The sequence below is a fragment of the Chinchilla lanigera genome, unplaced genomic scaffold (genome assembly GCF_000276665.1).
Source record: "Chinchilla lanigera isolate Chin_1 unplaced genomic scaffold, ChiLan1.0 scaffold00071, whole genome shotgun sequence".
Classification (NCBI taxonomy): Eukaryota; Metazoa; Chordata; class Mammalia; order Rodentia; family Chinchillidae; genus Chinchilla; species Chinchilla lanigera.
Genome location: NW_004955472.1, coordinates 2655994 through 2673389, shown reverse-complemented (window position 1 = coordinate 2673389; position 17396 = coordinate 2655994). Strand labels below are relative to the sequence as shown.

Below are 17396 nucleotides of genomic sequence, written 5' to 3'. Positions count from 1 at the left end.
AGGAAAGCTTTATTTTGACTCACAGTGTATAGAATTTTCAGTCTATAATCAGCTGGCTCCAAGGCAAGGTGGCAAGGCAGAGGGGCATCACAGACGAGAAATAGTTTATGGTATGCAGAAGGCAACAAAAGCAGCAAGCAACAAGCAACAAACAGCAACAACGACAGCCCCCTTTCTGTCTGTTGTATTCTACCCAACCTCCCTGCCCTTAGTGAGGCTAGCACTCACACCCAGTGGGGGCATCCTTAATCCTAGAATTGCATTGTGAGTCCATCCCAGCATCACATCCTTAATCCCAGCATCACACACTCGAGATCCAGCCACCTTTGAAAAGCCCCACCTATGACCCCCTGAGGCTTTGAGGGGACAGCTAGATACAAACCACAACAGGTGCTAAAAGGCATCTGTAACTACAAATCGGATAGTGCTATGGACAACAATTTTGAACAAAAATGTGTTTGGTACCTCAGATAGGGCAAGAGAAACTCCATTTTTCTGGTTTTAACTTCCATAGCAACAGAGGTCATTTAAAGTTCACTCAAGCTGTAGTTAACACCCCCAACCCCAGTCCCCTTATCAACTTGCTTAAAAGCAGAGCAAAGCCATAAACTGGGAACAGAACAAACACAGCAAGCTGGGAAGTAGGTGAAAGGCCAACCCACCATGGTCACTGGAATTTGGTTGTCTGACCTCCTGGGAGAAAGGCAAACTTTGTGCTAATTATGTGATGTTCTTGTGAGATTCCTGAAAAGGAAGTAATAGTTACTATGGAAACCTGAAATGTACTGAAACCAAGGGCAAGGCCCAAAGCAGTACAGACGTCTTCCCTGACTCCGGGTTGGAGATGTTCCGTCAGCCAGCTCCAATACAGCTTTGTTCGTTCATGCTTTTCAGTTCTCTTGCGAGTGTCTTTCTTGATAGACTCACTTGCCATAAAATCTCTAAGAAACAGGCAGAGATTAAGATCAATGCAAACAGAAAATCTACTGCTTTTCTAGATCTAATGATGGGAAAACCAGAAATATCTTCATGTGTGCCATCCTCAGGCTTCCTTAGATTTGGCCTTGAAATGTGGTCTTGTAGGATGACTCTGCAGAGCGGTCGTGAATGTAACTGACATGACTCACACAAATTATCAGCCCTTCTTTGTTTTATCAGGTATAAATGTAACTGAATGTTAATTGCATTCCTTTGTGATCTATTACTTTTTCAATAAAACTTGGGAAGATTTTCATATTCCCAAATGTGTATTCACTGTAGCTAACTTAGAAATATGCACAATATAACAAAATTTAAATTATATTCTCTGTCTAGAGAGGTTCACTAATTAACATTTTAGGATACGTTCTTTCAGCATGAATTTGGGAATGTAAGCACATTTGATGCTTAATAGAGATAAAAGTTTGTTGCTTTATTATAACAACCACTTCTATGCATCCTCTTCAGAGGAATATTAGTTACTACTGCAATTTTGACAGATTCTCCAAGCAAGAGATTAAATTTTTGTCTCAGTTCTCCAGGGGGATTAGATACCCTGCCACTGATAGCAGAACAATTTTCTATGTGTGGTTTGCAAAACATGTCCTAGTAGTTTATTCAAAATAATCAGGCCCTACGGAACACACACACACTCACTCACTCACACACTAGCTGAGAACCTGCCCCACAATGTCCATGGATAATTGATTTCCGTGGTGCTTCCCTTGAAATTACATGCGAACTGTATGGGGAGAAGGTCCATAGCGTTCACCAAATCCGTAAGATTCGTGACCCCCTCAAATGGTCATTAGCTGAGGTGTATAAAGCCCTTTCCTGCTTTAATACTCTGGTACATTATAGGATGGGGATATTTATTCTGCCCCCTTTGAAGACAGAAGACATCTCCGGAGCACACAGACAAAGGCAAGTTCTTCTGTCAATAGGAAGGTTTGTGAGCAACTGGCCCGTGGAGAGAAAATGCAAATCAGTCCTCTACCTTCTCCACGTATCACTTGTGTCGCTTTGACAGTGCTTCCTGCAATATCTGATTATTAGCAATTTAACAGCAAACTTATCTACGGAAAAACTGTGCCAGTTTTCAAGAATATTCCCAGAAGTGTCTTCTCCCAGGGCTATTCCCAGGTATTCTTGGGATGGAAAATCATCACTTCTGGGGGGGGGGCCCAAAAAAAAAAATGGGAGGAAATGCACCAGCATACTCTCAGTGCTTACCTACCACGTTATGTGGCTGCCCCCAGGCCCTCATGTCAGGAGTGCCGGAATCGGGCCTCAACCCTACACTCGCCAACCTAAAGTCTATTGACTTTCCAGTCAGATTGCCTCCATCATTCAAACATGTATCATCTGCATTCTTATCTACACATTGGTTTTCCTTCAAACTTCTATCTCGATAGATCAGTTAAACTACATCAGCCTCATTGAAATCCCTCTTGTATTTCATTTCTTATTGTGAAGCACTGATTTTAAAATACGAGTTATATAAACGTCTTTTTTAAAAAGCTTTGTACAAAACAAAAAAAGCTCTGGCTTAGGATGTTAAAACTTTATTGTATAAATGCTGCCATCTGGTGGTCAGATATGTTTACAAGTAAGATTCCTGGGACCCAGCTGAGATGCTGTGACTGTGAATCTCTTGCACTAGTGTTTCAGAAGTCCAGCCTTGAGAAGCTTCTAGCAGTGACGTTGTTCTGCGGTCTCTTTCTGTGCAGTTTTTTGGGGTTTTGTTTCATTATTCGACATAGTTACACTTACAGTGCACACACAATTGCAGAGCCCTTTTTCTTCACCTAACGTCGTCCTTCGGGCTTCTAAAATTCACCCAAAATACACTCAGCACTTGGTCTGCAAAGGTTAGGTATTTTCTGCTGGTCCATTTGTGATGTTTGCTTTATCTCTGTCGTTTGAGGAGACTGCAGTGGTGCTAATGGTGACAATTATGGTGGAGTAAACCTTTTTGTTAGTAAGTTGTATTAAGATTCTGTGGGTGATCTGTTAGTTTGGGACCCCAAATGTCAAACCTATATAATCCAAACACACTTCGTACAGAGAAGGAGCAAATGTGTGAAGTCCCAAACATACCTGATCCCCCATTCAGAGTGCTTAAACCTTCCTGGCCGTGGATATGGCTATGCACAGCACATCCACAAAAGGCTCAATGGCCAGATAAATACATCTTTAGGTTGCAGGGCCTCACCCCACCCTGGCCTCCAAGATGAGGGCCTTCCTAGGAGGATCTGTAGAGGAATAGGGGAGCTACGAAGTAGAACTAAGCTGTCTCTTGGTCGCTTACTGCTCTCAGCTCTCACCTGAAGGTAATGGACTGTCCGTGCCTTAAAGCATTGAAGAGCCACCTGGACGCATGGAAGAGTTGGGCACTCTCTACAGTCTGAGCTACGCTGGCTCTCCAGACTCCTGCTTAAGCTATGGCTCTGTGGAACATCTTCTCGGCGGTTTGAAGTCGCCTCCCTTCTCCAGGGGGTTTGTATGTTATGCTCTAGTTCGTGCTTTGGACACAGGAGGCTCTGATCTATCCTCAGGCCTCCGGTAGACCCTCCCTCTCGATCGGAAGGTGACAGCCCCTGTCCCTGTTAAGCAGATGCAGGGCGGTACGGGTGACCAATTCGGGACACCTGCTAGCTACCGCGTGAGTGACAGTGGAGCGCTAGGGGAGGTGACAGCGTCCTCACGGTGTGTGCCTGCAGTCAGGGTGCGTGCGTGGACCGTGAGGTAGCAGTGGGAGCACCGCGAGTGGGCAGCCCTCAGGCCGAGGGCGCCAGTTCCGGGCACGGGCGCGGGGTGCTGAGGTGCTGGCCTTGGCGCCCGGGACACCGCGGGGCACGACGGGCGCCTGCTGCTGTGACGTCTGCGTCTTCACCGCTTGAGTCCTGAGGCTGAGGAGCAGGAGCTCGGACCGCGCGGCCGAGAAGGCCGGTCTGCGGCGTCGGCCGCGTCCGTGCACACCAGCCGCAGCCGCCCAGCGCGTGCTGAGCGCCTTCCCGTTCTCAGTGCCGCTACCTCTGCTCTCTGAATTTTCTTCTGAGAAGACGGGTGTGTCTCACATTGAAGTTGCGAGACGAGGACAGAGGTCCTGTGGACCCTTCTTCCAGCCTCTCCCAGTGGTAACATCTCGACTAGCAGTGATACAATTATCAAAAGTAGGACACGCATTAGTACAACGGTGTTAGCCCGTTTACAGTCCTGTTTGAATTTCGCAGGGTTCACATGCGTTAGTATACTCTGGTTTCTCTTCGATCGTATGAATCTTTTGCCTTTTTATGCATTTTTTTTTTTTTTTTGTCTTTTTGAGACAGGGTCTCGCTATGCAGTTCAGGCTGGTCTTGAGCTCACTTTGTAGCCCAGGCTGGTCTCGAACTTGTAACGATCCTCCTGCCTCAGCCTCCCAAGTGCTGGGATTACAGGCATGTGCCACCACGCCCGACCTATATGCATATTTTTAAGGCAGGAATACAATAGCTCTGTGATGTATCATCACAGGTACAAACTCATGTAATACAGTAACAGTGCAAAGCTGTCTCATCACTTCCAAAGGGATTTTCTCCTCCTGTGTCTTTATAACCCCACCTACCCACAGCCCCAACTCCCAGAAGCCACTTATTTTAATAAAACTGCACTATGACCTGACCATAAGGCAGTCATAAAAGGTAGCCCCTAACAGAGGAGAGTATGAATTGATACCACAAACACATCAAGTAGTAATAAATCTGGGTCACATTGGTACAGAAAATGTCATTTTTTTCTAGTGTAACAAGTAGCCCACATGGGAGAGGGGAGTTGTGAGACATACACCCTATACCTCAATCTCTTTCTGGCTCCTCCAAGTCATTATTCACATTTTCTTCTAAAAATCTCTATTTTTCAAGGTCACTGAGTAGCCAGACTAAAAAAAGAATATAGGGGTGGTCAACTCACTCATTCAAATTTTCCTTCATTGCACCTCACATATGATACTGTCTGATAGTCTGTCCTTGGTTGCAGTTTCTAATTAAATATTCATTTTTACTTTAATATGCTAAACTATACAGCCTTGTTAATAAGGTAGAAACTAAACTTAATGTTCTTGCAATGTCTATTTTTAAAAGGCAACTGAGAGAAACTTATCTGAAGTCTGATTAAATGTTCTGTAACTCTCAACAGCATTGGCGGGGACCTCACTTAAGATCGCTGCCTTAAGCTAACAGTACACGCTGCTACAAGCTGTCTTCGGTACAGTCTGTGCTCCTAACAGCTGTACCCGAGTGCTGCCACTCCCAGTCCTGAGATCGGCACAGCACAGCTGATCTATCTGTGCAGATGACGGATTCCGTCTTCCCCTAGGCCTTCATCCTCCTAAAGACTGAGTGCCTTTTAAATACCTTGTGAAGAGTCTGCCAGCCAGCGTTTCTGGGCACTCAGATTCTCCGAGGATTTCCTCAGGTCTCAAAACTCCTTCTGAGTGTGGAGGCTAAACTGGAGTCAGCAGCCCGGAACTCCATCTCCAACCGGAAACGCACACACCAAGGGCTGAGAGAGGAATGCCAAGATCAAAGCTGCCCAGAAACATCGGAAGGTGAGCTCTGTCTCCAGTCTCCCATCTGTGACCCTAGACATCCTGAGCACCCAAATTTACAGTGATCTGTGTTTCTAGAGATTTTTAAATTGAGGTTCACAGACCTAAGGAGTCTATGGAAGCACTTCAATGACTTCGTAAACTCCTTGACAATATATAGTAGGTTTCAGGGCTTTCAGAACATTTTTTTTAGATTTCCCGAGTTAGAGTTGCTGAGAGCAGAGAGAAGCAGTCCATTCTAACAGGTATGTCCTCAATCTTCAATAGTCAGCCACGTCCAGTGTGTGACTGAATGCCAGCCTCTTGGCAATGTGCCTGAAACTGAAGAGCTCTTTAATGATCGTCTCAAGTACGATCTGGTACCTGTAAGAAGCCCTTGTACCTGAAAACCTTGGAGAAAGACCCCAAAGAGGAAGAAATGCTTACGCTGAGCCTAAGCCTGGTGGCATTTGTGGTAGGTCCCAGGCTAAGCCAATGGACTTCGCCACTGGACCCACCTCTGGGCATGAAGAGGGAGTAAGAGCTATTGAGAGGAGAGCCGGCCCCCAGAGCGGGGGGCCACAGGAGCTCCCCTAACCCTCATAGCAAGGAAGTGCTAATCATAGACAGGCACTCTCTTTCAACTAATGTCTGAGGTCACCCTGGATCCTGACATAATCTTGACCCTGCAGAGGAAGGGCCCAGGCAACCAACCAGACAATGGCATGTGTCCAGGTAGGCCACAGCCACATCTGAAAGTTTCAAAAGTGCAAGGGCCTTACAAGTCAAGAGTTCACTTATGTTTTAGCTCTCAAATCATCCTCTGTGTTTTAAAATGTCTATTCATAGTCCCTAAAACTGTGCCTCAGCAGTTCTAGGATGGATCCAGATGCTTACATTTTTTTAAAAGAAAGCCAATTATTCTAGTCTCAGGAATTCACAGGGTATATGTTTAGAAAATTTCTAAGAGCCCTAAGGCATCAGACGCACATACAGAAGTAGTAGGTAAACTCTCCTTCCCAACTGCCACCAAAATAAAAGCAGAGGCTCCCAGCTACCATTTATAGAGGCCTTCTCTATACCAGACATTCTACAAAACCCTACCTGGATTATTCTATTTAACCTGACAGGCCAACTCTGTTATGTCCATTTGCATATGTGAATACTGAAGTTCGGAGAAAATAAGAACTTTTCCCCAAGACTTCTCAGCTCTGAACAACACAGCCAGGGATGGGGCCCAGGACTGAATCGAGACCTGCTCAGCTGGGTCGAGGAAGAAGCCCGCAGGCCACAGAGCAGGTGGACAGCCAAGGCAAGAGAGGCTCCGAGAATGATCAGCCAGGCTCACAGGGACAGGCTCAAACCCGAGAAAGGAAGCTACGGGCAGATGGACTGGTGAGGTAAAGATAATATTCCTGGAGTACAAAAGGGACAATGGGCAGATATGAAAGATCCTGGCTAATGAGAAATGGACAAGAAGGACTTTAAAGGAAGCAGCTGGCCTTGGAGAAATCAGTAAAATGCTATAAAAGCTTTTCACTAGCACAAGCTCAAGGCCCTAAGTTCTATGATGCCTGATGACTAGCTGTTATGGTTTATATCTGTGTGTCCCCCCAAAGCCTCCTGCGGCCCTGGGGGAGGCTATTAGAGTTTGAATATGGGTGTGAGAGCTACACCCACCTGGGAGTGGATAGTTTGCATATGTAAGGGACAGGAAAAGAGTGCCTGGGGCATTCCTCCCCCATTCCGCCCTGGTGTGTGTGTCCTGGTAGCTGCTTTGCTGTGATGCCGCCCTGAGATGTAGCCCTCTGCCACGTGCCACTCTGCCTTATAATCATGCCTAGTACGGATTGAAACCTCCACAAACTGTAAGCGAAATAAACCTTTCCTTCCTTCATTTTGGTCGTCAGGTATTTTGTCCCAGCAGCGAGAAAAAAGTAACTAAGACACTAGCCTTACACTTTGTATGTTGAACTGATAGGGAAAATGATGAATTTGATACATCAGAACGAAGACCCTTTGGAGACCAGTACCATTACCAGAATATTAGGTCCTCATCAACTAAAGGGGTTCAAAAATATCTCACAGGTACATACAGCGAAAATTAAGTAAGATAACTTAAGTGCTTAGCATAGTGAACACATAAGAATTGGTAAACAGCAGCTCTATAATCATTAATTGCTACTAATTACTACTGCACCCAAGCTCAACAAGCAACCTCTGTGGTATTTTATTGTGACAGACAATGAGATCAAATGGGGTCTCTATGAAAGGTTAAAGGTTATTTCTGCTTAGTGCTCAAGAGTGAAAATCAAGGTCAGATGAGGTATTATACAGTTTAGTCTCCAGTTCTTTGGGAAACTAAAGTAGGGGGACACAAGTTTAAGACCAGCTTAGGCAACTTTAAAAGACCTGTCTCAAAATGAAATTTTTAAAATGGCTAGTGCTGTAACACAGTGCTTACCTAACATGCATGAGGCCCTGCTTGGCTCAGTCCCCAGGGTCACAGAGGGGAAAAGGTAAAAATTATCCCCAAATATATCAACAACTTTTATTTTTCCCCTTCCCTTTAGTTTGATATTGCCAAAAAAAGAACTTGAAGCCGGGCGTGGTGGCGCACGCCTGTAATCCCAGCACTCAGGAGGCTGGGGCAGGAGGATTGTTGCGAGTTCGAGACAAGCCTCGGCTACAAAGTGAGCTCAAGGCCAGCCTGAGCTCAGAGTGAGACCCTGTCTCAAAAAGACAAAAAAAAAAAAAAAAAACAACCTGATATAACTGCTCTATACATTTGCATGCATTACAACCAACCTTGTCATTGTCAGGTGACCTTCCAATCATTTTCAACTACTTTGCAGAGGTACCTCACACAAACGGATTTATTCCCAGACAACAGATCCAAGCAGGCCACGACCTCTGACACTGGAGCAAAACTCCCCACTCCGAAGTCTCATCTAACCGTACTGCTCACAGCGAAGAACTGCCTGGAACTAACTTCCTGACAGCAGGGTATTCAGGTGACCCTGGATAGCAAGGAGTAGAAGGGGCAGAATGAACGAAGCCAGGAACCATGAAGGAGAGAAGACTACTGCAAAACAGATCAAGATCAAAGAACTTTAACCTTTCAGAGCCTTTAGGAGAAACAAGAGACCGTTCTAGCCACTGTGACAGAAAGATGTCACGTGACTCCGAAGGAGGAGGATAAATACAAAAAACAAAAATATATAACCATCCCACGTTTCTGTACCCTGAATGTGGCTTTTTACTCCCTTTCCCATTAGACCTAATGTGGGTGCTGGACACGGTGCTCGGGTATCTCCCCACTACCCTTAGCAGAGAACACATCCATGCAAAACCCAAATTCCAAATTCCTAATTCCTGAGTTATTTTGAGTCACCCTACATTGTGGCCACTCAAGAATGAACTGTTAAAAAAAATTTTAAAAAAAGAAAGAAAAAGCCAGCCGCTGCATGTTTTAATTCAGGAACTGAGCAGACATTCACGAGTAACCCAGAACGGGTGCCAGCAGTTTGCTCCAACTGGCCACGGCGCAGCAGTCGTTCGGGCTCTGCACATCACTTCGTCCAGTGCTGCCTGAGATGCTCCTTCAGCTGAGGAATGGAAGGCAGCAGCTGCTGGCACTCGTGGCAACGAAGGGGCAGCTTCAAGAGCTCAGACGTCCCTTCTTTGACCGTCACTCTGCCAGCCTCTTGTACCATCTTGATCACAGCTGCAAGCGAAGAAGAAAAGCTCAGATCCTAGCTACTTCAAAAAGCCAATGTAAGATAATCAAAAAGAGGAAACATGACTCCAATCAATATGCCACTCATCCTAAAACTAGTAAGCTGGAGGTTAGACTTCACATTAGGAAGACGCGAGTGATAAGATTCTAAATCTGAGCAATGTACCTCTGAGATATTACCCTTCTTTAGGGCACACTCCGTATCACTATGTCAAGGGCTTATCACAGTACTTCACCCCTGGCTGGCCCTTGGTAAATGGCAGCTGCCGTCATTAACATCTCAGCACCACTAACTTCCACAGTTTACACACCAGGCAATGCTTCCTCTAATTATACCCAGATCTCCTCTGTTCTTAAGCAACCCCCCAACATGAAGCAGCCCCCACACTCTGCCCAACCAATGGCAGGAGAGACAAAGAACTACATACAGCCTTCTCATGTATGAAATAATTCTCATGACAACTTTTAGGTCTCCTATTGCCACAATGAAATACAGTATTTTTATCCCGAACACACTAACTTAGTAAGTCCCTCCAGAAGGCTGCTCAGAGCACTGGCAATCATGCTACAAGCCAAATACTCCAGTTTCCTTTATCAAGAATACAAACTTGTCAGTGGGTTCTTGAGGCCACATTGTTATTCAGGGAAAAGAATGAATTAAGCATAAGAACAGCTGAGAAAATGAAGCAAATGTGAAAATCAAAGAATACTGTTTACCTTGTGATTCCAGGAAGTATTCTGTATTGAAAGAATTCCAATGTTTTTTGTTTTTCAGGCAAGGAGAATCAAAATCTTGACTGATTACATGAAGGTGTACATGGCTAGTTGAAAGGAAAAAAACTGAACATTAAACTCATTATGGGGGCTGGGGATTTAGCTCAGCGGCAAAAGCGCCTGCCTGGCAAGCGCAAGGTCGTGAGTTCGGTTCCCGGTACCGGAGAAAAAGCAAAAAAAAAAAAAACTCATTATGGTTTAGCCAAATGACAGTCCAAGTGTGGCGTGCCCACAGTATCACTAGTGTGTCCACTTAATTCAGTGCATTCACTCAGTAATACACGAAGGAAAACGGTGGATCTGGAGATGAGAACGCTAAGTGAAGCAGGTCGACACAGAAGACTAACTATCATGGGGCTTCTCCTACTTGAGAAACCAAAATGCAAGTAAAAAGCAAAATAAAGAGGAGATGGTCAGACACACGGAGGTAAGACTTTTTTGGAGATGGGGAAGGGGATCAGAGATAGGGGGAAAAGGAAGAGTAATGGGGCGTGGGGGTCAAAATGCACATAGGTAATTTCCCCAAAGACTGAATGTAATTATCATGTATCGGAAACGTATGCCAACAAAAAATAGTATTAAATGCTCCGAAAGCCCTAAGATCAAGTACCGTTCTAGGTACTGGGAATTTAGCAGTGAACAAAATGGGAAGGGCTTTGCCCTTATAGAAATTATATTCTAATTAGGAAAAACAAATAATAAAGAAAGAAAAGTCAATCAGTTAAAACTGGTAAGAAAGAATGAAAGGAAAATGGGACAGAGGCTGCCTCTCTAATTAAGCGTGCTCCAGGACGCCTCTGCCAGGCAGGGTTTCAGCGGAGAAAGCCAGGCACACGGGCTGAACGTGGACCTGGGCCAGTGCCACGCACTGAGATGGAGAAAATTAAGGGAAAAGCAACATGCAGCAGCAAAATCAGCCGTTCTCACAGGGTGGGATGGCACACACCAGTAATCGCAGCATTCTAGGAGGCTGAGGCAGGAGGACTGCAAGTTCAAGCCCAGCCTGGTCAGCTTAGTAACTTAGCAAGATCCTGTCTCAAAATTAAAAATAAAAAGAGGGCTGGATGTGTAGCTCAGTGTGAAGATCCCATGTTCATTTTGCAGTACTGGGGGAAAAAAATCAGGATTTTTGACTTGTTAAAACATAGAGAATGCCTTTTTTTTCTAATTTTCACTTTTAGGTCACTAACATTTCATCATCCCCCAACAAATAATCAAAACCAATCAGTATATACAGAGAATCCAAAATGTAAATATAAGTAGCAAGAAACACACTTACTTGTATTACAAGTGTATACAATGACCACACTGAAATGGATGAGGAAGAAAGTAACTGTGTAAAACAGTATTTTGACTAGATACTATAAAGCTAAAGACAAAAAGAATTGTACACAAAACTGTACACTAATTAGTAACTGTCTTTATTACAGGAGACTGGTTATCAACTCTGTAACCATTTTATAGAATACTACACCTAAATAAGTAAGCAATTTATTGTAAGGCTAGGTTTCTCACTACAGGAGAAAGAACCTACAAAAAAAAGGAAAAGAGAAACAAGAATGAACTCTGTAGACTACAGACAGAATGACAGGTGTCAGTATAAAGTCACACATGTGTAGGGACACAAGTACAGGGTAAGAGATGTGTCTGTAGGTTCCTGATTCAAACATGTATTTCCTGGCTCTATCTGCTGAAAGGACCTAGAAGCAACGTCTTTCTAGAAGCAACCACTTCTCTCATTAGAAAACCCTAGCACCCAAGTCTTGGTTAATACATCCCCTCATCAGGGGCAGAAAAAAAAAAGAACTAGCCCTCACTTCAGGGCTGAGATGTGAAAAATACAAGATAAGCCTGACACATCTTGTGGAACCAGAAAGTAAGACAATACTCAAAAAATATCAGGGATCACGGCAAAGTGACAGAGGGGTCCATCTAAAGGAGTTTATGATGACCAAGGCTGGAACAATTTAAGCAACAAATTAATGATAGTATTGAATTATCACCCACAGAGAGCAGGGCATGGTGGCACATGCCTGCAATCCCAGCACTTGGGAGGCTGAGGCAGGAGGATTGCTGCGAGTTCAAGGCCAGCCTAAACTGTGCAGTGAGACCCTGTCTCAAAAAGACAAAAAAAAACGAATTATAACCCACAGAATAAGCATTCACAAGTCTATACTAACAAATAACTGGATAAAAAATACTGAGAGAGAAGGAAAGGCACGCAAAAGAATCTAAATTAATAAAGTAGAGGCAAATCTGGAGGCTTATCCCTTTCATCCCAGCACTCGGAGGGTGAGGCAGGAAGACTGCTGTGAGTTCAAGGCTAGCCTGGGCAATTTAAGTGACTTAGTGTGACCCCGTCTCAAAATAAAAAATAAAAAAAGGGGATGTAGCTCAGTGCAAAGGTCCTGGATTCAATCCCAAATTAATTAATTAACTAATTAATGAATAAAGATATAAAGTCACCTCTGGGCAAATATCAGTAATAAACTGTTACAGGCAAGATCCACCAACAGATGCTACAATCATTCACTGTAAATTTGAGAAAAAGGACAGTAGTACAACATTGGGTTACAAAAGGAAAATAGTAACAGTGCAGAAACTTGGCAGTCACCACCTTAAAATAATCAAAGTTAAATCACCAGTAATAAGTCATCTCAATATCATGTTCCCTTTAAGATGACTGAGAAGGACAGGTAAATATCAGGCAAAAAAAAATCTTTGGCAAATAATAATAGCTTTAAATTAATCATTGAAAAAAAATTAGGCCAGGTATGGTGGTGCACGCCTGTAAACCCAGCACTAGGGAGGCTGAGGCAGGAGGACTGCTGTGAGTTCAAGGCCAGCCTGGGCTACAAAGTGAGTTCAAGGCCAGCCTGAACTGCATAGCGAAACATTGTCTCAAAAAGACAATAAAAAAAAGACAAACCAAACTGAGAGACATCCTACCAAACAACCTGCCAGTACTCCTCAAAAAACGTCTAGATCAAGACAGCCATGATGGTGCATGCTTGCAATCCCAGCTACTCCAGAGGCTGAGGCAGAAGGATCACAAGTTCAAGACCAGCCTGGGCAACTTAGTAAGATGCTGTCTCAAAAAGTTAAAAAAATAAGTAAATAAAAGCGCTGGGAATGTAGCTCAGCACTAAAATGTATCACAAAAAGGAGGTGGGGGCAAAAAAATCACAAATACCAGCAAAGAAAGAGGAGCTCTCAGATCCGGGCAGAGATCTTGGACTAGATTCTGAAGCAGAGAAAGATGCTATAGGAGAAATGGGTAAAATAAGGTCTACTCTACAGCAGTTAGTGGTGAGTGTTACGGAAGCTCTTTGTTCTGCTTCATGGTTTTTTTTGTGTGGTTTTTTTTTTTTTTTTGGTCATTTTGAGACAGGGTTTCACTGTGCAGTGCAGGCTGGCCTTGAGCGCACTTTGGAGCCCAGGCTGCCCCAGGCTGGTCTTCAACTTGCAAGGATCCTCCTGCCTCAAGCTCCCAAGTGCTGGAATTACAGGCGTGCGCCACCACACCCGGCTTAATACTTTATTTTTATATTTTCTAAATTGAAAATACTACATTCACAGAAAAACAATTATTACTTTCCTATCAGCTTGATTTGTGCAGTAATTTTACAGCACAGTGGTCGCTGAAAGGTGTGAAAACGGCAGCTCCCCTTGCTACTCATCGCTCTTGGCGCTCTCCTTAGCACAGCAGCAGTACCGCGCGGGACAGGCACAGGCCTCACGCTCTCTCTGTGAAAGCGCTCGGGGCCGAGGTCTCAGGCACTAGCTCCGCTGTGTTAGAGGATAGAATCCAGGGTGAATTTTGCACCAAAAACCTCAAATCAAGTTTTAACAATAAATATTTCCTTCTTGACGCTGGAGGCATAGCTTAGTTGGTAGAATGCATGCTTAGCATGTACAAGGCCCTACGTTCAATTCTCAGTACCGAAAACAACTAAATATAAGGCAGACTTCTTTGTATGAGGTACAACATATACTACTCTATGATCTAGCATGTTCACTTCTAAGTATTTACCCAAGAGTAAAAAAAACAAAGTATGTCCATGGTGTATGAAATTTCAAAATCATTATGCTGACCAAAGAGTCAAACAAAAAGAGTGTGTACTGTATGAATCCATTTATGTAACAAAAACTATGCTAGAATCTTTCAACAATGTTTGTGGCAGAGGCCTGACTGGACAGGGATACACAAGGACTTTCTGGGATTAGATGATGAACATATTCTGTATCTTGATCAGAATGATAGTGACTACATATATATGTCAAAGCTGATCAAACTACACAACTTATTATGCATTTTATTTTATGTAAATTATGGTTCAGTTTAAAACAAAGTACTTGATGGGAAGGGGAGGGGAATGTGGTACAAAGATTTCATTTGGCTGAAGTAGCCAGTAATCTAAGGAATACTTAACCATCTAGGGGCTGGGGATATAGCTCAGCGGCATAAGTGCCTGCTTGGCAAGCACAAAGTCCTGAGTTAGAGTCCCAGAACAAAAAAAAAATTAACCATCTAAATAAAATGTCAATGTTAGTGATTAAAAAAATAACTGAAGGAAATCTTGGCACACGCTCCAACATTGATGAATCTTGAGGGTCTTATACTAAGAGAAATAAGCCAGTTACAAAAGGACAAATGCTTTATGATTCCACTTATATGACATACCTATAATACTCAAATTCATAGACACAAAAAGTAAAATGGTGGTTGCCGGCGAGGGAGAGTGCAGAATTAATATTTAATGAGCTGAGTTTCAGTTTAAGACAAAATAAGTTCTGAAGACAGACGGTGGTAACAGTTATACAACAATAAGAATACACTTAATGGCAATGCACTGCGCATTTCAAAGTGGTTAAAACGTACACTTTGTTATTTAAAAAAAAGCTGGGGGCCAGGGATATAGCTAAGTGGCACAAGGGCCTGCCTGGCAAGCACAAGGTCCCTCAGCCCCAGCTAAAGGGGCAGCAAGTATGTACTTAGCACGCACAAGGTTCAATTTCCAGGACCAAAAAAAAAAAGCTAAAAATTTTGAAAATCTCATTATCTTACTACTTGGACCAAAAGAATGTACAGATCTGCCTGGTTTGCATTCTTTGGAAAGAATCAGTCATTCCTTTCTAAATCATTCTGGGCATAAGCCAAAAGAAAACAGCCTCTACACTTTTTCCTCATTTTAAATCTTACATCTACTAAGCTGTCACTACAGAAGTCTATAATGTTTGTTTCCCTCAGAACAACTGTCCTTAATCATTTTGGGATTACTTTTTGGTTGTGTTTTGTTTTGGTTTGTTTGGTTTGGTTTGGTTTGTTTTTGTAGGGTTTTTTGAGACGGGGTCTGACTTTGTTGTGCAAGCTGGCCTTGAACCCACTGTGTAGCCCAGACTGGCCTTGAACTTGCAGTGATCCACCTGCCGCAGCCCCCGTATGTGCTGGGAGTACAGGCATATGCCACCACGCCCAGCTTGGCGGCAGATGATTTTGAAAAATCAAATAAAAGCCCCTGACAACAATTCTTCATGTGAGGGTAACAAAAGCTCCCCCATCTAGTTCATGTTAGGCCCTCAAAGGTCTAAATATTCAGAGGAACTAAGAACCACATAGGATTGAATTACAGGCAGAACAGGAACTCAAGTGTCACAAGCAAGTCAGGCAGAAGGGTAGAAGGTCAGCCCACCCGCCTCGGAAACATCTCACCCACTGCACCGTGCCTCAGGGCTATCACTTGTGGGGAGCAGCTGAAGCTGGAGAGCAATCACACATGCAGGGCTGGAGCAAGGCCAGTCCCAGGAACAAAGAGCAGCGGAGTCGAGCCAAGGGGACAAGCTGCTCCACCTCGGAGAACACGGAGAGCCCAAGGCATCCAAGCAAAGACCTTGCTAGACAGAGGGGTGTCATGTGACATCAACCTACCAAGTGTACAAACAAATGCACTGCAGTCATTAAACAGTCCTTTTTCTCTCATAAGGACAGGAGGCTCCAGCTGAACTCAGCTTTCTGTATTCTGATTTTTGTCCTTTTTTCTTCAAACTCTACCGTCCTTTACCCCAAAAATTTTGAGAGCTTCGCTGGACACAACAATCAGCACACTCAATAAGCCCAGGCTGATCACCTGCACAAAACCAAGAAGTAGGAGCGCTACTCACACGGCTTACCTCATGCTAGGAATGGCATGGTAGCCCAATCGGAAGCGGAGCTTGCTGGATCCAGCAAAATCTGCAATCACCCTTCCTCCCACAGTGTGCATATGTTTGAGGAGTTCAAGATGTTCTTTAGTCACAGCCTTCAGACTGGAAATGGAGGCCCATGGTAGCACCAACCAGTGGTAACGGGCCTTAGGGTACTTATCCTTAATCACCACCACCTGCTCATCTTTGTAAACCTACAAGGGCACAAGAAAAAAGAAACTAAGAATCTTCCATGTCCCAGGTGCCGTCATATTCATTAAGTCACTTACTTCCCACAACAACCTTGTGCACAAGATTTCAGTATCCCAATTCTAAGAGATGAGAGCACTGAGAATCAGACAGATTGAGAATGCCCAACACAAGTCACATAATTCGTAAGTGGAAAAGCGAGGATTTCAACTCAGATCAAGTGGATTTCAAAGTCTGTGCTTTCAACCACCACACTGTATAGAATACACACAATATGCACGCTACAAAATAGTGCCCACAGATCTGATGTTTAAAACCTGCCAGGAAGGCCAGGGATTTAGCTCAGTGGCGCAACACCTGCCTGGAAAGTGTGAGGTCCTGAGTTCAATTCCTATACAAAAAAAAAAAATCTGCAGGAAGCCAGGCATGGTGGTACATGCCTGTAATCCAAGCAACTCGGGAAGCTGAGACAGGAGCTCAAATTGGAGGCCAGCCTGGGTAACTTAGCAAGAGTCTACCTCAAAATAAAATAAAAAGAGCTGGGAGTATAGCTCAGTGGTAGAACACTTGCCTACCATGCACAAGGCCCTGGGTTCAAACCCCAGTGCTGAAAAAGAAATCTCTGCAGGCACGAATTCAAACACATCCATTCTAACATATCAGACCATGTGACACAAGTGCATGAGTTCTGAGGAGTCTTACAGTACTGGCCCCTTGTCCAACAGGATGTAACTGAAACAGACCTCAAAGGCTCCTCCAAGGTGGCCATATGAGTCCTACAGCAGTGCGGTACTATCACAATACAGTATCGGATGCTCCTTTGAAAGGGACTGTGCAAAGGTCAACACAACCTCTCCTAATAGTATCCAGAAGTTTAGAAGAGAAAAGGTACCATGATGAATGCAATCATCATGTACTGCAAAGACGTACTAATAAAATTAAACT

The 17396-nt window shown here is 44.0% G+C and overlaps 1 protein-coding gene across 4 annotated transcripts in view; it reads right to left on the bottom strand.

Moving 5' to 3' along the window:
- Positions 1–8995: 8995 nt before the first annotated feature.
- Positions 8996–17396, bottom strand: part of Aptx (aprataxin) — an 18679-nt gene continuing 10278 nt past the window's right edge. For all 4 annotated transcript variants that reach the window (XM_005401113.2, XM_013523036.1, XM_005401112.2 and 1 more), the window contains 3 exons: positions 16230–16456; positions 10002–10105; positions 8996–9272 (listed from right to left, as the gene is read on the bottom strand). In XM_005401113.2, coding sequence (XP_005401170.1) covers positions 9118–9272; positions 10002–10105; positions 16230–16456 — 486 coding nt within the window. In that variant the 3' untranslated portion in view covers positions 8996–9117. The remainder of the gene's footprint in view (positions 9273–10001; positions 10106–16229; positions 16457–17396) is intronic.